The sequence below is a fragment of the Pleurodeles waltl genome, chromosome 9 (assembly GCF_031143425.1).
Source record: "Pleurodeles waltl isolate 20211129_DDA chromosome 9, aPleWal1.hap1.20221129, whole genome shotgun sequence".
NCBI lineage: Eukaryota > Metazoa > Chordata > Amphibia > Caudata > Salamandridae > Pleurodeles > Pleurodeles waltl.
The window spans coordinates 310,760,843-310,785,237 of record NC_090448.1 but is presented as its reverse complement, the minus strand read 5'-3'; the positions used below and the strand labels follow the sequence as shown (position 1 = coordinate 310,785,237).

Below are 24,395 nucleotides of genomic sequence, written 5' to 3'. Positions count from 1 at the left end.
AGCAAGCTAAAGAGGGTAACAATGAAGCTAAGCAATAATGGGCAGAATAAGTCTACTGTGAGCGAACACAAGTTCTTGCAACAGCCAGGCGTGCACTGTCTTTAGTTAAATCTAACAAAATTAATCACTGTGATCCATTGTGGGGAAGGGGCAATGTAGGAATACAAGTGTACGGGGTGGAAGAGGTTCTAGTACAATCTGGAAAAGCAAACCTGACAAAAATGCTTAACAAAGGCAGGCATACCCAAGGCTGGGCTTGTCAGCCTAGTGAATACAATTTATTGTGAAAAATTAGGACAAAAGAGATGGGGAAGAGGATAGGAAAACAGGCTAGGGAATAAATAAGAAGTGTGCAAGGGAAGAGGTGGGTCTCATTTTTTTCTATAATTGTTGAATCATTTTTAAGCAGCCGACTACCGAATGAAAGTGTACAAGTATTTTTTCTTCAATTAATTTGTCCCGTTTCTATAATTTTGTGTGTGTCGAATGTTTCTGTATAGTAAGTGTGCATTTGGTGGTTGTTTCACCCGTGGGGATCAAACAGGCCCGTCTCCTCCATAAATACATAATTGAGACAGAGTGGATATATTTAGTATAATAAACTCCAAGATTGGAAGTCGTTGGGAAAAATTGCTTTATGGGGAGTTTTTGGCAGGTGTAATGCAGTTTTTGATCGGAGGGAAGGTTGCTTTAAAATTTAAAATTTAAAAATTTAAATTAGCACTTGTATAGCGCACTACTCACCCGTTAGGGTCTCAAGGCGCTGTACTCATACCGCTATGGAACCCCTCCTGGCTTTTCCCTGTGAGGCGCCCACTCCTGAGCACCCCCAGGGTGAAGCCAGGCATCCAAGCGCTGTTGGGGCCGTTGTGGAGATTAAGCAAGCTATTGCCCAGAGTTGCAGAGTGGGACCCATGAATTAGATTAGGCACCGAGGCGAGAATTATCTGGTCAAGGGGAATTGAGCCCAAGACCTGCCGAAGCGGGACTTGAACCCTGGTCTTGAGCCAGATCTCTGCTTCAGGGTCTGCCGCTCTAACCATTGAGCCACACTTCTCCACTGAGCCACACTTCTCCACTTTCGCCCTGGTGCAGAGAGAGAACTACAGATGCACTGGACCAGTCGAGCCAGTGTAAACGACTAATGTGCAATTCGTATTAGGTTCCATTTAGTTTTTATCTTGTGGAGATTTTGTTTGAAGGAGAAGGAAGGTGGGAGAGTCCAATCACCCCAGCATGCTGTGTACCCCACTATATCTTATTTGGCATAGAAACTGCTGCATGTCTGGCCTGCTGTGAGATAAACCTGCTACAGAGCAGGATTTGGGCACACGTGACCCAGACACTAGTAATACAGTACTGGAAGCGTGATTTCTTCGTAGTGATGGCAACAAGAAACAGCCTCTTTGACCGATCTGCTGCATTCAAGATGGTGATTACTCTATTACGCCTGCCTTGGCATTGCAGACTGCTCAAGCAGGTGACCTCTCCAACCACTCATTGTCATTCTCTGGGTGTTGTGATCACTCCATATTTTTGTGGGTGGAGTCCAAGGTGGCTCCATCCTTGCTTCCTAATTGATCTCATAATGTACTCTGGGTGCTACCATCTCCTCCTTCAGCCTCTCTTATCATGTAAGACAATGGAAACCATATTGTCACAGCTTTCCCACAACTACAATCCCAATAGCCAATCATTCACTGGACAGCCACGTACTCGCTTCTTCACAATCTTAGCCCCTTGCACTTTTCTTTCTCTCGCCAGAAATCCTCCCCTTCCTTCACTACAGGTACAAAACAAAATGCTCTTCAATTCCTAAATGAAGACGGACTCCCTTAGCTCCACCACAGCCACATTGTATTGGTAACAAAAAGAATCTGTCACAGTTTGCCATTCACTTTTGCAACAAAAAAATAAATAAAGCTCCAAGTGTTTGTTGGGGTCTACTGCAACAGTTTGTTCATGGATACAATTGTTATGCCTTCTGTACCATCAACCAACTTCGTAACTCAAAGACTCTTTGCTATGCAATGAAGCACCTTCACACCAAAGTGTCTACATTTTTCTCAACCTTCTAGAAGCAAAGTCCATTTTAGGCTTTCAGCTCTGGTCAGCAAAGACTTCATGGCCTGGCTACTCCCTTACTTGTTTTTTTTTTTAAAACCCTTACCTCCCACGTGAAAATGGATCCTTGTGAGCCCTCAACTTTAACCCAAATCAATTAAGTCAATGCCACATTTGCCCATTCTCATTTGACCTTATCCCCAGAGCTCAGGTGTCACCAACCTAACCAATTTCAAGAAAACCTTAAAAACATTATGTAAAATAAGGATCTCACCAGCTCGACTAAAGGACATCACCGTGTCCCCCACACTCATACTTTCAGATGACAAGTGTAAATATGTAAACCATTGCCTGTCTTTCCATTCACCCTCCCACATAAAATTATCCACAGGCCACATCTCTCTCACACACCGTTAGGCGTATAACAACCACAACGGATTACCACACACACTGAAGTTGTTCACTTGTACAGGCTGAAAGGATGTTTCTGCCAAATAAATAAGTCTACCTAAACGGAAGTGAGAGCTGCAGAGCTTGTAAAAGCAGCACTTCTACCCCCTTCGGCAGGAGTGAATCACATGGCAGAAATGAATCCTGCACCGCGCTGCCTCAGCAACACCACATCCGCTCCGATCTCCTTCCCCATTTCCTCAGCTTTCATCTGCGTGCGACTGTGCTACGGATGGCGTCATCATGAAGGCGTACACTGGAACCCTTCCCAGCTGTCCCCTACTCCCACCCAAACACACGCATACTTCCGTTCCCTGAAAACAGTGCAACGCATCTGACAAAAAGGAGTTTCTTGTGGCCCTATATCACCGCAACTTAGAAATAATGGAGCAGAGAATTAAATTCAAGGTCCACAAAACTTTTGAAATAATTCTCTGATGTGACCTAGTTTGGGTCCTGCCTATGCACCAGTTAGAAACTATCTAGCAAAGCATCTGCTAGAAACATCATATGCACCAACTAGAAACCCCTATCCAGCCTGCCAAGCACACCTCATCGGTCATAAGAGATTCAAATGAAGCCCTACCCCCTGGGGTAACCTAGGTCCTAACCTCAGCCACATAAATAGATATTCCGAGGTAATGTACGGCTCTATGTATAATCTACATTCACGCCCAACAATTATAAAACTAACACTCCCAATCTGAGCACATCCTTCCCTTCTGGAAAGGGAAGCGAGACGATTAAACGGATTATATGCTGCCCATGTCTAGTGCGATTAGCTAATTACCCCATGCCCAACCTTCCCTTACGTTTCTTTAAAAACAGAGGTAGTGTTTCCTCCCCAAGCACTCCGCATCCCAGTCTGAAGCCATCCTTTATTCATCAGAAGCTTTTGCACCAGAGTTTACCCCGCGTTCCTACCCCGTCTCTCCCACCGTGAACAAGAAACGCGTTTCCGTGCAGAGCCAGGTCACTGCTTCTGGGACCGGTTAAGCAATACTACCGTTTTCTTACACTTAAAGTTGTTTCCACTATCAGAAGACAATAACGTGTATTTCTATAAACACCGTGAATGTTGTAGAAGTAGCAAAGCTAGCTTCGACTTCTGGAAACTATTTCCCAAGCTGGTGCATCAAACAAAAACAAATTATCTTCCCAGGTTCCTGCCACCTAGCCCTACTGCATTCCTCCTGCGACTCAAGCAAGCGCCCCCAGGGCTGGGACAATGGCACTAAATTAATACCTAAACCGAGTGATAAATACAATGGCGCCAGGCGTGCCCTAAAAGCAACGATGCACGCCCGGCACAGTGGTCAGATGCACGCCCGGCACAGTGGTCAGGTGCACGCCCGGCACAGTGGTCAGGTGCACGCCCGGCACAGTGGTCAGGTGCACGCCCGGCACAGTGGTCAGGTGCACGCCCGGCACAGTGGTCAGGTGCACGCCCGGCACAGTGGTCAGGTGCACGCCCGGCACAGTGGTCAGGTGCACGCCCGGCACAGTGGTCAGGTGCACGCCCGGCACAGTGGTCAGGTGCACGCCCGGCACAGTGGTCAGGTGCACGCCCGGCACAGTGGTCAGGTGCACGCCCGGCACAGTGGTCAGGTGCACGCCCGGCACAGTGGTCAGGTGCACGCCCGGCACAGTGGTCAGGTGCACGCCCGTCACAGTGGTCAGGTGCACGCCCGTCACAGTGGTCAGGTGCACGCCCGTCACAGTGGTCAGGTGCACGCCCGGCACAGTGGTCAGGTGCACGCCCGGCACAGTGGTCAGGTGCACGCCCGGCACAGTGGTCAGGTGCACGCCCGGCACAGTGGTCAGGTGCACGCCCGGCACAGTGGTCAGGTGCACGCCCGGCACAGTGGTCAGGTGCACGCCCGGCACAGTGGTCAGGTGCACGCCCGGCACAGTGGTCAGGTGCACGCCCGTCACAGTGGTCAGGTGCACGCCCGTCACAGTGGTCAGGTGCACGCCCGTCACAGTGGTCAGATGCACGCCCGTCACAGTGGTCACCCAGGTTGGCAAACGAGGCGTTCAAGCAAAAATACAATAGCAGCTCATCGCCCAATTAAAGAATGGCGACGAGAGAATAATTCGTGGCTCTATAGTTGGGGGTGGTTGAAGAGGTGCCAGAGATACTGCGTACTAGTCAAACAACCAAATAATGTGAAACTCGTTTCCTTCTGAAGTAATTGTGCTCTCAGAAACAAAAAGTGACGTGTATAGGGAGACACTACCTAGGCATGTAGTGTAGCATCCATCTAGCTGAGAGGTAGGCCTGGTACGGTGGTAGGCTCTCAGACTATTAGGGCCTCGCTTTGGTACGTGGCCTATAATTATATTATTGCAATTTTATCTGCAGGCTGCAAAGAAACACTTCTAAGAAGCCCACGGCAAACGTATAGAAATCAACCACATTAGGTAAACGTGGATTTCAGTGTATAAAGGCGGCAAGCCACTGGAGGGTCCAGCCAGATGTCTGGCTCTGCTCGAGATCGTCTTAGTCCCAAGAGCCCAAAACGAGCCGAGCTTGGTGTGCCTTTTGCCTGCCACCCATGCTCTAACCTCATGTGTCAAGAATAAAAAAATACAGTAACAGTAGTTGTAAAAATGAAGGAGCGTGATCTAGTGGCTAAAGTGAACAATGTGACAGAAAAACAGAGAAATTCAAGCCTCCTCTTATGACCAAATTGTGTCATCCCAGGGAAATATGTTTCAACACCTTTTTCTTGACATACCCGAGTTCAGGTGTGTGGTATGAAAACCGCCCATGTTGATCCATGTAGAATAAGACTAGTCCGTTTACAGAATGCACAAATGTATTTCCTCTTAATTCGCTAACGGTATTGTAGTGGGATGGGGGGAGGGGGACAGATGTTTAAGTTCGTGATTAAAACTGCTTAGTAAATGCTTCCAATTGTAGTACTGTAATATACGTGAAAGGGTTACATATGTTAGAGAGACTTAAAAAAAAAAAAAAATGGAAAAAAGTTATTTTTTTCACATGATGTTTGTGACATGATATACATGCCAAGCATTTTCATAGGATGCGCTGTGCACAAGCCCTTAGAGCCAAGCCAGGCCCTTGGGTCGGCCTTCAATCTCTAGTAGCACATTTTAAGAAAGCATGACAAAGGCGACCACGTGGTGCTCTCATTCCGTTAGGCGAGTGCTTCAGCCTGTCACAATGTCTTCACAAGGACTCTTTCTATGGATTCCAAAAGACCAGGAAAGCATTAGAGGTGGGCGAGCTACAGAAAGCTCGAGCATGAAGCCTGGCTCAGTTCAAGGTCCTGCTGTAACTTTGAGCCCATAACAAGCCTACATTTCATGTGGTTCTGCATGCAGCCCTCGTCCATCCTCATGCAAAGGAGACAAATAGATACCCATATAGTGCCTAATTTGTGTAAAAGTAAAACCAGAAAAAGCTTCCACGTGTTAAAGAGATGCACTTTTTCAATTTTGAAGAGAAGTTATAGTTTGCATGGTGCTCGTTATATGATTTACATAGAAAACATTTTCAAGGCTCGTGCGCAGGCTCCAAGAGCAAGTCCTTCGCTCTGCTCGCCTTTAATCTGCTAGCCCCACCTCTAGCTGTTCTTAATAAGATGTGGGTAGTTTTTTTTTTTAGTTTAACTAAACTAAGACGTGGAGACTACAGCGTCCACTGTCTACAGGTGGGCATAAGCGAGAAAACGTGGAAGCAAGTTTGGCGAGAAACACACTTTGATTAGGAGCTTTTATTACACTAGATGGTCTCAATGCACACATCCGACGTGGGGACCTCAGGCTACAGCTCTTAACTCCACCCGCCCCAATTACCCAACAATGTCAACCTCATTCATGTCTAATTGACCTTCCTAAAAGCTAGGCCTGTCGTTCCTTATTTATTTTTGTTTCGACAGCTGTGCACCACCTTTCTCTCTTTCGGTTTCCCGCCATACTGTCACATTTACAGCTTCCGGTTTTGCCCTTGCTCCCCAGGTCGTTTTATCTACCCAGCACCGTATCTCGGGTAGAATTGCTCAATTATAAACCCCCACCCACTTCCCAATTTCTCTGCCTCAAATACATTAGTCACACTACCACTAGTCTCAACTTCCAGCCCATTTCACATCCGCCACCCTTGAGTTTCTCCTTCCCGAAGCTCCCCCCCTTTTATCTAAAGTTACAAGCATGTGGTGCTCGGTGATTTAATGATTCTCATTTTGATCCATTAATAAACCCTGATTTCCCAGAACATGCGTCATACTGGTGTAACTCACAAAAGGGCACTCGCACTTCTAGTTTTTACTGTAACAAAACCGTCACGTTAACTCCCTGGGGCGCGGTCAGATGTGGATTCATATCTACCGCATGTTAAATCCTGGGGTTCAGTGGAATGCTCGAGGTGGACGCCATGAATATCAGCCAGACTGTTCCATCCCCGAAACCAGCAGTATTCTACTGAACCAAGCTAATCACCGGCCATGAAGAACCTTTGTGCCCTCCTTCACTATGAGAAAATAATGGAGGCACTTTTAAACCAATAAATTGTGAAAACTAATCTGCCACAAAATGTTTAAAAATAACGACGCGTTAACTTGTGTGAGACAGCTGCATTCCCTGAGTGGATGATACAAGAGCTGCCTGAGCAGAACCAGTGAAACATCACTTCCAACCGCTTTCCAGTATCAATCGCATTTCATCTTGCGAAGCCCTTATGCCATCTACTGCCTTGAAGGATGATTTGTTAGGAGCCCCTACACAAAATCTAACAGCAGATGCTCTTCTGTGATGCCTAAAAGATTCACTCTGCTCCTGTTGCGCCAGGATTTCTGCAGAGCGCCCCCTGAAAAAAAGGCCAATAAACCCTTACAGTTACCATACACTACAGTGTGCTCGCCAAAAAAACCGCTTAGCATCACAAACTTCAATCCGTCCCTTCCAGATAGAGGCGTGAGAGCGAAGAATGGAAGACAGGCAGACTATCTGGGCATGGTGACCCCTGAAAGCTTAGAGGTCTAAGTCCTTCTTAGGGTTTATTAATCACATAGTGTTAAATATCCCAAATGTACCCTTGTCACATTGAATCCGTAACTCCACGATGCCCGGAATTTCACCTCGCCATTGGCAAAAAAAAGCAACACACTGTCATTGAAAGAAACTTCTAAATCGCAATTAGACACTGAATGAACCCAATCAATTACATATATCCAAAAAACAAGTAATACATTTATGCACACTTACATTACTGTAAACAAGCAGAAATACCAACAATAAAGTCATTGATATTAAAATCATACTCACACCCAAAACTCAGTTGGAAATTGAAAAGATCTCACATTTTCAAATGGTTATCTGAACGGCTCAAAGATAGGTAATTTAAACAGGAAATTAAATATCCTTACTTTACCATCGTCCACTTCCTTTGTTACTATCCGCCATGATATTAAACTAAACTGGATTGAACTGTACTGCCCACTTCCCTGGGAGAAGCATGGCATGATTTCCTAGCCTTATCTAATTTCCTAATCTTCCTCCAATGCCTTTAGAAGTGCAACTAATCCTGAATAGGCCCCAAGTTTTACATCTTGCCCTTTCCCCTTCTTCCAATTCGTTGAGCCTCATAATATTCTCTCTGGTCTTTAGCACAACGGCCTTTCCAGCATTCCTCATTGTGTTCCAATGACCCTGGATGCCACTGCTCACTGGTTAAACCCCTAAAGAAAATGTTCACTCTTTCCATAAATATGCCTCACTTGGGATTTCTTTCATCCCATCTTGTCATAACATCTTTCAGTATCGTCTGCAGATGCCTGGAGGTGCCAGCATCCTCTTCGCAGTTCTACAGAAGGGGCCCGCATTTCATTTAGATCGTGGTCCTCCTCACCACCGTCCCTACAAAGCTTAATATCACTCATTACAACCCCAAACCTTACATCGCTACGCCCATCTTGGGACTGTGACATATTTTTGTGTCATCCCTCTATCACAGTACACTTATGGTCCCACGGCTTTTATGCTTCCCACTTGTCTCGCTGTCCACAGTGTCTCACATTTTTGCCAGTCCTGTCAGTTGATCTCGCCATATATAGTCAACTCACAACATTCTGGGCTCATTTGATTTCCATGTCCCATTCGCCACTAAGCACTGTCTTGTCGGAACAGGTGGCTTCCATTTCTTAGTTTTCATTTAAGAGCATAATACATTTTAGTTATAGTAGTCTCGGGCTGCTTCCACTGAGTCTATTGGGCTACTATACCTGTTAAAGTTTATTTTTTCTTTCAGAAAGCACTGGGTCCATGTAGCATGGCGACAACCCTAGCTGTGTCCCAGATTCCCATTAATGGCCAATCATGTTCTTTTCTTTCGCTCCTTTCTCAACAGGTCTTAAATATCTTCCATTATAGTTGCCCATTTCTCACATATACTTACTTTTCTGTTGTTCACTTATCACCTGCCCTGTATTCTTCGCCCTTAACATGTAACCGTAAGTTCACTCCTCCTTGTCTGGCACATCTCACCATTCGTATCCAATTCAAGCCTTTGAGTGTCTCTGTGACCCCCTCAGCCCCCAAGCCCTCACATCTGAACTCCACCCTTACTTGATCTCCCACCCCGTGAGTTACTAAGGTTATCTCAGTTTGCTTCTCCGTTCATCCCTCCAGTCCACACCGGCTCTCCCCTGGAGTATCAGTCCTCCGCACTCCGAGCCTCACCTTGTCCTTGCGCGGCCTCCGTATGAACGAGGTCCTGGCAGTGAAATACTGTTCCAGCTCCGAGTCCGAGTCCTCCTGGCTGCAGTAGCCGCTGCTGGTGGTGCTGCTCCAGGTCATCTCGAAGGACGGCGTCGCGCCTGCTTCGCACTCCCCCATTCCTTTTTCCTAACACCCCTCTGTTCCTACACTAGAGCGGGGCTAGCTCCTATCACCACACCGGGGCTTTAAGCGCTAGGCAGGGGCCCTGCGTACCCGCCCACAGCACCTAACTCGGGAGACACCTCGCAGCTCCAGACCCTCAGTCCGCCGGTGTGGGCTTCGCAGCTCTGACGCGATATAGCAAAGCTACGTAGCGCCTCGAGGAATCGAAACCTGCGCTGTGCGCTACACTAGCTTCCACGCACTCTCGCCGTGCCTACGTAACTAAAACCGAAACGCACCAAATAAGGCCAGAAGCCCGCCGGAGAAGCGGCTGGGGACTGGTGCTCCTCGGAATGCCCCGCGCCCTCGCTCCCTCTCCCGCCTCGTCACTCCGCCTCAATCCGCACTCTCGCCCTGGTACACTAGTCCCCTTCAGACCTGCCACGCGCACACCACCTCCGCAGCCCCTGCGCACCCCGTATCCCTTTCAACGCTCCCCAGCACTAGAGTCTGCGCCGCCTGGCCTTCCCTCAGCAGTCTGTCCGCCCGCACCGCACCCTGCTCCCCGCGTTACTACCCACTCCCCAGGACCGGCTCTCCTGTAGCTGAAGTCCGGCGCGCCTCCCCGCCGGCCGTTGGCTGGTTGGAAGGTACACAGCCGGCCGGCCCGGGCCCTGATTGGCCAAAAGGAGAGGAAGGAAGAGGCGGGATCCCCGGCTGGATGACTTCATCCTTAGAGCTGTGCCCGCCCTCTTCCTCTCCCCCGAACAGCATCCTCCCAGCGGGCAGTGATTCATCCTTGAGCCAGATCTACAGCTGCCGCTGGGCCCTGAGGACGATTAACCCTTCGAGGCGAGGCTCTAAGGAACCCGCGGTGTCTACTCTGACTTTGATCGCCTTTCTTTTAGTTTATGTTCATCCTTTCCATACATTTACACTCATTCATTTAAATCCACATTTTTTTTAACCTTTCCCTCGCTTACATTATTTCCGTCTCAGAGCCTTCATGGTTGCCTTTTCATTTTAAGAATATTTTGTATTTACACACTTTCTTCCTTTCTGAATGTATTCACATCATGCTCGACATGCTCCTTTTTAACTATTGTATTCTTTTTTAGGTCTCTGCTACAGTCAGCTGTCAGTTGTTGAAACTCAGTTATGGAAAGTACCAAAACTTTTAGTGGGCTTTCACTAAGTGCGTTCCTTGCTGTTAGATAGATTTCATATCACTCTCATTTGCTTGCTTCTTATTCTGTGGCATTATTTCCTCTTCTTGTTTTTTGCGTTTACGTGGAGCATAGCCAAGGGAATTCCTTGTGCTCCGAAGGGGCTGCAATAATTCTTCAGCAGCCTTGCTCTAGGGGATTAGGGGATTTTGGAGCTCCCTCCTCCAGATTCAGTGAAATAAATACCGACAAGGGCTTGTTTATTGCCCTCTTAGCACCTGGGTGTTTCCCCCATAGACCTCTGCTAACTACAAGAAAATATTGCATTTTTAATGAAATGGCCCAACAATTCACAGACAATGAGCAATATGTGGTATATGCTGCTGGACAATATGATCAGCATATGGAAAAGCGCCCAGTGGAAGCTTTTGACTTCCTTGTTCAAGACTCAATAAATAAGGCCCTAGTTAAAGCCCTGCACCCTTTTGGTCAACCTATATTTAACTTTGGCTTTAGGTGCTTTGGCATTTGTCCCTAGCCGCAGTAGAGGTCAATATAAGTGAGCCTGGCCGGTCAAAATCTGACCCCTTTGAACAGACCATTGAATCAATCCTGAATGATCATGGTTATGGTTCCTTTCAGAGCCCCAAAGCCGCTTCTTCCTTACAGGCATCTCGTAATACGTCAGATGAATCCTCTTCTTCTGATAAACTCTGCTTCGGAGAAACAAACGGGCAAACGCAAGTGCGAGACACTCCACACTGAAAAGTCATCAACTCCTCCTACTAGTAAGAATCTACAATTTGACCCAGATAATATTCTGCACCCCAAGTCCACAGAATATACCCCACGTCAAGAAGTGGCAGTGTATGTTCAGTCACACCTTAGAAAGAGTTTTGAGAAAGACATTTGCAACGCGTTGCAGTCTGAATGCCCTCGCCCTGCGGTGTCAGGCAAAGTAGTGGAGACCCTGCAGTTAGACCCTCTCATGGTGACCTTCTGCACGAAGTACACCAAGGATCCTAAAAAAGGCACTGATAGAGCCTGGCGTGGATGCCAGGACAAGTTACTAGACATTTCAGGCCCCCACACAAGATCCTAGATCTAGCAGTACAAGCCAAAGATGCACAAGGATCAATCGATCCTGATGTCCTGTTGGAATGGGCCCAAAGAACAATGTGTCTTTTAGAAAATGCCAATTGTGTTTATTTTACAGAGTGACGAAAATCACTTCTGTTACTCATTGATCCCAAACTGGCAGAATTGGCTCCCTCAGATGCGGGTCCAGCAGCTAATGGGCTGTTGTTTGCAACAAGTTCGTAAAGGACCAAGCCAAATATGTGGCCACCTTTTCAGCTTTGGATAAGGCACATACTTCAATCAAGAACGTTTTTAACAGTGGCCTTTTCACAGGGCTAGGAGCTTCAGAGGTCGAGCATCAGGTTGTTTGAACCCCCAGACCTCTCGACCATACCACAGAGGCAGAGGGTACTCAGGCTATCAAAGCAACTCCAACTTCTACCCATCACAAGGCCGAGATTATAGAGGCCATAATCCCAGAGGGCCTCACCAAGGAGAACAATACAACCAGAGTTCCTCTCAAGCATTTAACAATTATTCCTTCTGGGGATGTTATACTGGGGGGCAAAGTGAGAATGTTTGCATAAAACTGGTTATTGATTACGCAAGATGCGTGGGTCCTAGATACGATAACAGGTTATCATCTGGAATTTTATTCGACTCCCTGCCAAACGTTGATTCCACCTCCTCTCAGTTTTTCTCATAAAGAGAGTGTTTTTATAGATCAAGAGGCAGAGGCCCTTCTTCGAAAAGGGGACATTGTCCCTACTCAACCCCATCCCAGAGGGTTTATGAGTACGATCTTTCTGGTTCAAAAGAAGGGAGGGGGCTCTCGACTGGTGCTCAATCTTTGACAATTCATCTCTTGGATTGTTTACCGGCATTTCAAAATGGAGAGCATTCAACTCCTCTGAGACCTATTACTAGAAGGAGACTGGATGGTGCATTTGAACCTCAAAGACACTTATCTGATCATTCCTATTTTTGCTCTTCAACGCCGGTTTCTTCAACTCTTTTGGCGAGATAAGTGTTGCAAGTTCTCATCCCATCTATTCAAGCAATCCCCCGCCCAATGGTATTTCACCAAGATTATGCGTCCAATAATGCTGTGGCTCTGGGAGAAAGGAGTGCGTCTGATAGTTTATCTCAACAATATCCTCATCATGGCATAGGAAAAATGTCTTGTTCTTCCCCATCTTTCCTGGATGATTCAGCTTCTTCAGGATCTGTGTTTCACTAACAACACAGAAAAATCCCAGTTGAAACTGTCCCATAGTATAGACTTTCTGGGGTTCAGGATAGATTCCATTTTGGCCCAACTCAAACTCACTTTGACCAAGAGATTAGCTATCAAGAAGGAATTGAGCAAAGCTTTGTCTGCTGCTTCGATTTCCTTGAGGGTACTTGCCCGATTGGTAGGCCTACTAGCATCGAGCATTCAGGCCAAATTTCTAGGTCCGGTACATTATCGGGCTCTACAGAGGTTGAAGATTCTACATCTCTGCAGAGTTCTAACTTACTCTGAACTGAATGTTTTGTCACAGGAAGCCCAAACAGAACTTCAATGGTGATTGACTCATATGGATGCCTAGAGTGGCAAGGCAATATTCGCCTCAGTTCCGGAAATAGTCATAGAGACAGATGCCAGCAGATGGGACTGGGGAGCGAGATGTGGACAGCTGGAGAAGGAGGTTGGGGCATGGTGGTCACCGGAGGAACTTCAACTGCACATTAATTGTCTAGAACTTATGGCTGGTTCATTTGCAGTGAAGACACTGTCCCCAGTCATGACAAAGGCCATCATAACGACCCTGGTGGTAATTTGGGGAAAGGAACTGCCAACAGGCTGGTGGTACCTTTTCCCAAATTATGACATTGGCAGTTTGGCTCAAGACAAACCGCCAATGTACCACTCCGTCCACCAGGGTGGTAACGGCCACTGGGCTGGAGACTTCGGTCTTATGGGATTATGACTCCGCCTACCGCCATGGTTTTTGTGGCAAGCGTACCGCCACGAAAACCATGGTGGTAGGCACTATCAGTGTGGCCACTCACTGGCATCCCGGTGATACAGAGAGTTCCATTCTGCGACTACATTCACCTTGCCCAGAATATATTCCACTGTTACTGAACAGAGATTTATGAGTTTTAGAGACAATTCCAATTTTGTGTGTAATAATTTGCTTATAAGTGTGCAAGGATGTTACTTGTGAATTTCATAGAGATCATTCTGGTCAATAGTTGATTTCATTGCAAAAACCTTTGGTCCTGTTTCTTCAGCGACTCTAACAAGATTGGTCAGGTGGATATTGCAAGAAGTGGGGATATATATTTACATTTTTGGAGCCCATCGAGTATCGGGAGCTTACGGCTTCGAAAGCATTTAATTCAGGGTCAAAGTTAGAAGATATTATGACAGCAGCAGACTGGTCATCAGATTCTACTTTTAAATTGTTTTATCACAAACCTATTGTGGATGTTGCTTCTGGGGTTATCGCTCAACTTTAAACTAGCATAATCTGAAGCCTCTGGTCCTGACATAGAATCAAAATTTTCCTAGCATTTGCAACAAGAAATTTCAATTCTATTAAGGACACGGAGGCGAGGATTATCCCGCCCGAGGCATGGGTAACATTTCCTGTCAGTATCATATTGTGTTTTGCTAAATGTTTTTTCCCCCTGATATAACAATATGCATTATGTTCTAGTTTTGGGATGTTACATCATTAATTTCTTTTGCAGATAAGAAAAATACTTAAAGGAATCTCAGGGGAATTCTTCCTGAATTACGAAATTACGAAGAGTCGGTTCTAAGTTGAACCGGTTGTGCTGATTCGTTAACATTCGTCAAGAAGAGACCAATGAATGATTCTGACGACTACTTTGTTCAATAGAATTGCTTCAATTCATGTGTTATCCTTGGACTGGAATGAGCAAAGAAAGAGGACAGACTATGGTTATTAAGAGCTGTATTGTCGATGGTGGGCCCTGATTGGAGGTCATATCTAGGCTGTTGGGTTCTGGGGAAATGTAGTGTTGTTTTTTTATTGGCTGCTGTGTGTTGACAGTAACGAAACAGAAAGCATAATTTTCACCTCCGTGTCCCTAAAAGAATTGAAAATTCTTGTTGCAGATGCTAGAAAATGTTTGATTCTGTACAGTTTCTTGCATGAAAAATATTTTAAAAATAAACCATGCCATTTATAATGATTGAATTTCATGGACAGTTTTAAGATACCCCCAAAATATGTGTTTGCTTTCCCCCCGTATTCATTTAAAAAAAAAATTATATGGGGAAGAAATTACCAGGGCAGCAAAGCGCTCACGAGGTCCCCCACTTAAGTATAAGAAATGACCCTATTCAAGTTACGGTGCTCCAGGTCTAGGAGGATCTCCCCTTTCCCCCCATAAACCGTGTCAACCAAGACACTAGCAAATCGATACAAAAGACCAAGGCACACGTAAATCATAAGCATTAAGTCAGTACAATGAAATCTAAAAAAGACATAATCATAACAAAGGTGAATATAGAATTAAGATATCACTGAAGTCTTCAGGATGGGATGTCCATCTTTAATGTGTGAAACCAAAAACAGCTAACACGTGTTTCGTCTTGGGAGGGAATACTCCCTGTGACTTCCTCAGGGCTTAATAAATATATCAATTGACATCATAATGTCAAAATCTCATGAACAAAGAATACATCTCGTATATCAGATAGAAGACAGCAGCTAGCTTGATTAAATCATTCCATCATGAATGAATGGTGAGCGGTATGCCACCTATACGCGGCAGGGTGCTTCAGGCAAGCACGTGATGTATCTTACAGCCCATCCTGAAGACTTCAGTGATATCTTAATTCTATATTCACCTTTGTTATGATTATGTCTTTTTTAGATTTCATTGTACTGACTTAATGCTTATCATTTACGTGTGCTTTGGTCTTTTGTATCGATTAATTTTTTTTTCTTTTACTTTTTTAAAACAATGGTGTATAAACAAGCATTGGCAAAGACAGTAGCCCGACATTCATTATAAAGATGAGACCTATTGGCTTTTCCAATGCTTGTTATTACCCTATCATTTCTTAGCCTTTTTTTGTATATCAAATCTTTTTTGTGTTTAATTGTTTCTCTTCTCTTTCTCTTACCCCTCTCCTTGTACTCAGTTTCCTTAGTCCACAACACATTTTACTGTGTAATTCTATTTTTTTCTTTTCTTGGCCCAATTTCTAATAATTTCTCTTTATCCTGTTCTTTCCACTTCACATTTTTCTTTTGCACTTCTCTGCCCAGAGGCAAGGAGCACACATTCCTTTTTTACAATCACACCCAATGATAGCAATTATTCCTACTTTGATATTTCAAGAAAAAGGCACAAACTGTATTTAGTTGCACACAATTATGATGTTTTTCTGTTTAGAAGAGTCTAATATAGTGTGCAGTATTGTTAAAGTGGTGAAATTGCTCAATGTCACTTAGAAACCATGTTTCCAGTCCAGGGCTTCCCTCTCGGATGTCATTTCCTACACTGAAGATAGCACACCGAGAACATGCCTGGGGGATAGGCTATATTCCTAGGAACATATTGAGTCCAATTACTCTTCAACACAAGATCATAACTTTTGAGGTAGGGGTTTGTGGTGTTACACTCCTTCTAAAATTGTATTCTGTAGGAAATGGTTGGGTACACATGCTTTCAGTCGGGTCTGATGAGGTGTCTGTCGGATTTCACCCTGGATTTTTACAGGCCCACACTGATAAAAACACACACAGACGCACACATTCCGTCTCTCTCCCTCTCTCTCGTCTCTGCCTTAAAACCTAGTTAGTTTGAAAACTATTGTGTTTTAAATACACCTATTAATCTGCACTCCTCACTCTTTCCACTGCCTCTTAAGCTCCCCACTTGTCCTGCTTCTCATAATGTATTTTATCAAGATATGCCATCGTGATTTTTTGGAAATATGGAGCTTACGTCCCCAATCTTACTGGCCAAGCTATATTGCTGCATGAACACAAAGTAGATACATGCAGTGGACCACCAGGAGTGTTGGGTTTCCTCCCCGCTCTGCTCTTTGCTTTAAAGGAGTATCACACAAAAAACTCTCCACAAAATCATCCAAGAAAAACCTGCACTGAGGCCACATGCCAATAAACCAGCATCAGATCCTCTTGACACTACTCCCTTCTTTTAATCATAATAAAGAAATACAGTGGATAATGCACTTGAGCACATTATCCAATCCAAGGTGCCACACATTCAAACTTTTAGACACATGCATAGAAACTCAAGAATAGCCTCAGACGGCGACATCATCCCCCATGCTTAGAAAACACTTAGAGATATTCGTTCACTTACTAAAAATAATAAACTCCAACTACTACCAAAGTAGAAAACTGGTGCTTGTGAATGGTGTACAAAAGCAAGCAATCACATATCGGAAATATCATACATAAGTCTCCAAACATAAACTGTGAACCCCACCATGATCCACATAATAGTCAGCCATGTAGTCAATCACTATCACATGCTAACCATCTGAAGCAGCATAGGGTATGAACATCGCCATGAGGTGGACTTGACTCGTACACATTACTTCACTCTCTGATCGCTAGAAACAGCTCCTGAAAAGAACACCACCCTCAATGGCACACAACTGAGACACAGCTACATAAGACACTCTATCAACCTGGAAGTTGGTTTTGCCATGAACACCAGCTTCAGTTCACACTACTTGAGCAGTCCAGACACTGCACAAGGCTTCCACTTGCCTACATATTAGCATGTCGGCATACCTATATCATGAAACATTGCACTTATACACAGTGTAAGGGAATCCATCTTTTTCTCGTGTTTCCTAATTATACTTTGACATCTGATGTGCTGCTGCCTGCAAACGAGGGGCACCTGCATGTGCTCTGTTTTCAAGAATTGGCATTTGTTTTCCAAATTGTCCTATAACTCTGGTAAAACAACAGTCTATGCAGGTGCCCTGTACAAAGTCCTTGGTTATAGATATGGAAAGTGGTCCCAAAGATCAAGTTCTGCCACCCACTTCTAAACTTTTAATTCTGTCCTGCATATTCTCCTGACAGCCTCAGCTGCAGGATATATCTCTTACGATATAAAATATAATGTGGTATCTATTGTGCTTGGAAAACAAAACGAAATTCACACTATCTAGGCAACACGGACTCCTGTTTACAAATTCTTTTGTAGCATTTAAGAGATTTATAATATGCTATGTGCACGTTTAAGCACAGTGAAGTCAAATGATGCACACATTTCTGATTGGGGTCACCCTCATGTGACAGCTTCTGATTACCCTACTTTCCCATTGCCGTTTTAAAGTACTGGCCACTGAGTGCATAGAATGGCATGGAAAAGTCCTGTGTCTTGTCAGGTGGAATATCCTGAAAAGAATCTCAAGCACAGGTTGCCTTCTAGAAATTAAATTAGAGCGACTCAGTAGAACCCTCTCTTGCAGGAGGCATAGCACACCTATTTACTGAAAGGAGATTTATTTTGAAGGTTGACGGGGCTCAGAAGACCAGGATGGATGTGGAAGGCACATGAAGGTCAGCACGCTTGAGAGAAGAATTCACTATTTTTGATACATGGTTGTTGGACCTTGCTTTTTGACAGGGTCATCCCCAAACTTTTTGCCTCCTTCCTCCTATTTTTTCTGACCTGTTGTTGTTGGCTTTTGACCTCTGGGCACTTTACCACTGCTAACCAGTGCTAAGGTGCATATGCTCTCTGTGTAAATTGTACTATGGATTGGTTTATCCATGATTGGCTATTTAATTTGCTTATAAGTCCCTAGTAGAGTGCACTATATGTGCCTAGGGCCTGTAGATTAAATGCTACTAGTGAACCTGCAGCACTAGTTGTGCCACCCACTTCAGTAGCCCCTTAACCTTGTCTCAGGCCTGCCATTGCAAGGCCTGTGTGTGCAGTTTCACTGCCACTTCGACTTGGCATTTAAAAGTACTTGCCAAGCCTACAACTCCCCTTTTTCTACATATAAGTCCCCCCTAATGTGTGCCGTAGGTAACCCCTAGAGCAGGGTGCTGTGTGGGTAAAAGGCAGGACATGTACCTGTGTAGTTATATGTCCTGGTAGTGTAAAACTCCTAAATCCGTTTTTACACTACTGTGAGGCCTGCTCCCTTCATAGGCTAACATTGGGGCTGCCCTCATACACTGTTGAAGTGGCAGCTGCTTATCTGAAAGGAGCAGGAAGGTCATATTTAGTATGGCCAGAATGGTAATATAAAGTCCTGCTGACTGGTGAAGTCGGATTTAATATTACTATTCTAGAAATGCCACTTTTAGAAAGTGAGCATTTCTTTGCACTTAAATCTTTCTGTGCCCTTCAATCCACGTCTGGCTAGGTTTAGTTGACAGCTCCTTGTGCATTCACTCAGACACACCCCAAACACAGGGTACTCAGCCTCACTTGCATACATATGATGGGTCTTCCTGGGCTGGGAGGGTGGAGGGCCTGCCCTCACAGAAAGGACTGCCACACCCCTTATTGGGACTCTGGCAGACAGGATTGAACTGAAAGGGGGCCTGGTGCATTTCTTAGACACTCTTTGAAGTCACCCCCACTTCAAAGGCACAACTTACTATAAAACAGGGCCTCTGCCCTACCTCATCAGACACTTGCTGGAGAAGAAACCTGAACCAGAAACTACATCCTGCCAAGAAGAACTGCCTGGCTGCTCAAAGGACTCACCTGTCTGCTTTTCTACAAAGGACTGCTGCCTTTCTGTTGGCCTGCTGCCTTGCTGAACTCTTGTCTGGCTGTAAAAGTGCTCTCCAAGGGCTTGGATAGAGCTTGCCTACTGTTACCTGAAGTCTCAGGACCTAAAAGACTTCTCTTTTTCCCTTGGACGCTTCGTGCGCTGAAATATTCGACGCACAGCTTGTTCCGCGGCGAGAAAAACGCCGCACACCAACGCTGATCGACGCAACGCCTTCGGGACGACCGGAACTTCGACGCACGGCCTCGCAAGGACAACGCAGCCCGACTTCCAGAGGAGAAATCGACGCAACACCTGCTGTGAGAGCGAAACTTCGACGCACAGCCCCGCAGAACAACGCGCAGCCGGAAAACAAGCAGGAGAATCCACGCACAGACCCGGGGCATCTGGTAATCCCCGCGACCCATAGAAAGAGACTGTCCGCATGCCGGAAAACGACGCACGACTTCCCCGCGTGAAAAATAACAATGCAAGTCCGTGTGTGCTGGGGAGAAATTGACGCACACACCATTTTTCCACGTATCTCTTCTTCTGCGGCCCTTTGCAGAGATTTTCCACCAGAAACCAGGTACTTTGTGCTTGAAAGAGACTTTGTTTGCTTTTTAAAGACTTAAGACACTTTATATCACTTTTCAGTGATATCTTTACAAATTCATATTGCATCTTTGATCGTTTTGACCTGCAAATACCCAGATAAATATTATATATTTTTCTAAACACTGTGTGGTGTAGTTTTGTGGTGTTATATTATGGTATTGTATGATTTATTGCACAAATGCTTTACACATTGCCTTCTAAGTTAAGCCTGACTGCTCGTGCCAAGCTACCAGAGGGTGGGCACAGGCTGATTTTGGATTGTGTGTGACTTACCCTGACTAGAGTGAGGGTTCTTGCTTGGACAGAGGGCAACCTGACTGCCAACCAAAAACCCCATTTCTAACAATGGTACTTTGGAGTGACTTTTTGACATAACACAGGTGACCGTTTAAGGAAGTGCATTATTATGCTGGAAAAGCTGGGACTGGGATGCCTGAGATTATTATTATTATGATTGGTTAGATCTCCCCACTAGTGGTTGAGTGGTTTACTCTTTAAAATACCATGAAGAGGAGATGGAGCCAAGGGTGCCCACAAAGGCTGCTCCTTTGTGAACTCCGGTGGCCAGTCATCTTTGCTGGCCAAGTGGACCCTTTATGGGAATGCAAAGATTCTTTCATCCTTGGTGGACTCCTGTGTGGTGCAGCCGGTGCTGCCACAGGGATCTGATGGTCTCTGAGATATTGGTAGCAAAAGGTGAGCAATGATATAGAAAAAGGAGAATGGTGTATTCTTACAGCCCTAAACCAGATGAAACCATGGTGCAATGGACAAGGAGGTTGGAGATGGGACAGCATGGGCATCAGAAAAAACATAAGGAGATACAGTAGGGGTAGAGTTGATTGTAAAAAAACGTGGCATGTTGGAAAAATCGAGTTACACCTAGAAAAAAAAAAATAGCTGCTGTGGAGACCATGATGGCAAAGGTGGCGGATCAGGGATTATACCTGGAGTGCTGCATCTCTGCTGTAGAGACAGTGGCGCCAAACCTGTCAGCTATTCACCAGAATCTACCTGGAGCTCTGTTACATTCAAACACTAAGAGCGAGGCTCTAGAAAACGTGAGGAGCATATCGCAGATAAGTGTTTTTGGTTCCACATTGTGGATAAACTGTGGTGACTCAAGCCCTATTTGTTTAAAAAACATTACCCCTAGGGAGCAAGTAGGTCCAGCACTGGTGAAAAGGGCTTACAGGTTCCCTCCAGAAAATCCAACTCTGAGTCCTCAATGCATGGTGGGGCAAGCATTGTGGTGTTGGTCACTCCTGACTGGCGAGATATAGTGGTGTGAAAAAAAAATAAACAAACAACTTACGTCTTACTTGCAGTGCTATGTATAAAGTATTGTTCTGTTCCCGGACTTTAGTCCAGAGAATTAAATCCAACAATATGACATTTGCTGGAGGTTCATGAAGTCTTGCTGTCTCTGGGAATACCATCATATCCTTATTGTCCAAAATGACTCAAATTGACTCTTGGAAAAACACATATGCTTTTTCAGCTAGCTCCTCGTTGCCAAACGCAGTAAACAATTCCCAGGCTTTACTGACAATGGCCTTGTTTTGGCTTCAGTAGTAATAGACATCTCGTTTCCACTTGATACCATTTCGAGTCACTCTAAAACACGAGTGTTGAAATGTGATTGTGGCAGAAGAAAGTTAATTTATTGGTTTTAGGCCAGTTTGAGGTGGGTCTGGCAGGAGGTGGCATTGTTACAGTGTTAGGTTTTCAACCTTCAAACCCAAAATACCATGTATGAGCCACTCCAAGGGGAGAATCTGCATGGAAATGAAGCGTGACTAAGACTACTCTGGTTGTTTCTCATAATAGTTCTGTTAGAAATGGGGTTTCTGGTTGGCTAGGGTATGCACCTCAGCCAGGCAGAACCTACCCACTCTGGTCAGGGCAAGGGAGTTACACATCCAAGATAACCCCCCCCCCCCCCCACCCCGGGTAGCTTGTCACGAGCAGTCAGGCCTATCCCAGAGGCAATGTGTAAAGCGTTTGCACAACACAAGTGACGCAAAATGTACACCACAAAGTAAACACAACACTGAGCTATGTAAAAATAATCTGTATTGCACAAAACATAATTAGACCAACATTACACGTGAATAATACCCTGCTACCGTAGCAGTTGTCAGAACATTACACAAGTTACTAATACTCTGCAAGAATATGCAGTTGTCACATTAGAACACGTAAGTACTCAGGATTCTGCAACATAAGCAGTAGTCAGGAATTACAGTATGACTTCTATGCACTTGTCATAAATAACTCCTAAATACCCATGAAAGGAACATTAGAGAACATGTCACAAGTCATAAAAATACATATCAGCTAGCTATGCCCATAAAAGGAACATAAGCATACATATGTAGGGGCAGGAAAGCAGGTAGGACATATAAGTTCTCCTAGGTCTATAGTTGGCTCATTAAACCATTATATTACTAAAAGTGCCTGAGTTCCTGGAGCAGAGGCACTCCTCGTGCCTAGAAGTGGAGCATGGGGCCCCCGGCGCTCCTATGCGCAAGACGGGGGCCACGCGGTGCTCCTTGGGGAGAGGGGCGATCAGCACCATCCCTATAGTGTTTAAAACGGGCCCCTCTGGGGACCTGTGATCCTTGTGGGCCTCTCCAAAGAGGGGGGGCCCAAAAGCCAAAAGAAAACCAAGTAGTTGGGGCGATCGCGCCCCTAGGGCAGTGACCGGGGGGAAGGGAACTCCCTTTCCTCCCCGTGTCCTGCTTAGCGGGAGGCAGCCGCCCTCGTCCTCGGTGCGGCTGCCAAAATGAAGAAGGGAGCATGGGCCTCTGTTGAGGCTTTTCCTCCTGCTTCCCTATGCGGCCGCACCCGATGTGGTGTGCGAGCCGCTTTTCAGCCCGACCGGGGCTGCCGAGTGGGGCAGGCACCAAGGATGGTGCCTGCAGGTGCCCCGGGGGTGCGTTAAGAAGCGTGCTTTGCCCCGGGGGCACTGTCTGGAGCACACTCGCTCCTATCCTCCTTTCTGGGTGCCCTGGGGGCACTAGAAACAGCGCGATCCTCGTGCTGAATGCAAATGCGACGCCGGGGCGCGGCAGTGATTTGGTGCATCAACAAGAGATCTTTTTGCAGCGCTTTAGCCACATCTTCAGCCCGGGCTGCGTTGGTGATTATTTGCAGGCACAAAAGCTCTGTAAGCACAACAGAGCACTCAAAGCTGCGCGAGTGCAGCCACGCAGCACTCCGTGTGCTGAAGAAAGTTTTTTAACAGAGGTCAAGGGCCACAGCACCCTGCCTCTGGAGACAACCAAGTCAAGACGAGGGATGCAGGGCTGGAGAACCCAGCAGCAGGTCAGCACAACAAGGGGTTACCAGCAGTGGCAGTTCACAGGTCAGCACAGCAGCAGCAGTCCAAGGTGGTCCTGGCGAGTCCTCTCTCAGCGTCCTGTCCAGCTCCAGGTAAGGTTCCTGGAGTTCCCAGCATGTCCAAAATGATGTCTAAATTGTGGGGGAAATTCCCCTGTACTTATACTAGGTTTACAGTGTGTTTTACAATGGCCAGGAGAGGGGGTTCCAACCAGTTACAACTGGTTCTGGGAGTGCCCTTCTCTCCTCCAGCACAGGCTCCAAACATCAGTTGGGGGTAAACGACCCTATTGTGTGAGGCCAGGGGACAGCCTTTACAAATGCAGGTGTGCCCCGCCTCTCCCTTCTCTCAGACAAGGAAGGCTTTACAATATGTAGATGCACCTCTGTGACACCTCCACCCTCCCTGTGTTCAGGCTGTCTGAGAAGTATGCACAAAGCCCCAACTGTCACTCCGCCCAGACGTGGATTGGATGCAAGCTGCAAAACACCAAAGTCATAAGCACAGATAAATGTGCACTTTCTAGAAGTGGTATTTCTGTGATAGTAATAAAAAATACACCTACACCAGTAAGCAGCATTTCTCACCACTATCACAACCATACCAAAAATGCCTATGCTACCCCTCATAAATCAGACAATACCCCTTACACATAAGGCAGGGCATTTCCAATGCAATCCTATGAGGAGGCAGCACTCACAGCAGTGAGACACCAAGTTACGTTGTTTGTCACTATCAGGACAGGCCACGCAACAGGGCACATGTCCTGCCTTCTACATACATGGCACCCTGCCCAAAGGGCTAGCTAGGGCGTACCTTAGGGGTGACTTACATGTAGTAAAAGGGGAGTTCTGGGCCTGGCAAGTAAATTTAGATGCCAGGTCCCTGTGGCATGAAACTGCGCTCACAAGCTCTGCGCTAGCAGGCCTTAGATAGGTTTGACAGGCTACTTCAGTGGGTGGCGCAAGCAGCGCTGCAGGGCCACTAGTAGCGTTTAATTTACGGGCCCTGGGTATAGGGATACCACTTTACAAGGGACTTATAAGTAAATTAAATATGCTGATTAGGTATA

At 45.9% G+C, this 24,395-nt stretch overlaps 1 protein-coding gene across 2 annotated transcripts in view; it reads right to left on the bottom strand.

Moving 5' to 3' along the window:
- Nucleotides 1-24,395, bottom strand: part of RASSF1 (Ras association domain family member 1) — a 199,469-nt gene that overhangs the window by 26,012 nt on the left and 149,062 nt on the right. Inside the window, exon 1 of one of the 2 annotated variants that reach the window (XM_069206803.1) lies at nucleotides 9,220-9,987. The exons of the other annotated variant lie outside the window; for it this stretch is intronic. Within the exon in view, the coding sequence (XP_069062904.1) occupies nucleotides 9,220-9,375 (156 nt within the window). The 5' untranslated portion in view covers nucleotides 9,376-9,987. Of the gene's footprint in view, nucleotides 1-9,219; nucleotides 9,988-24,395 lie in introns of those variants that run through there. 2 annotated transcript variants of the gene reach the window in all.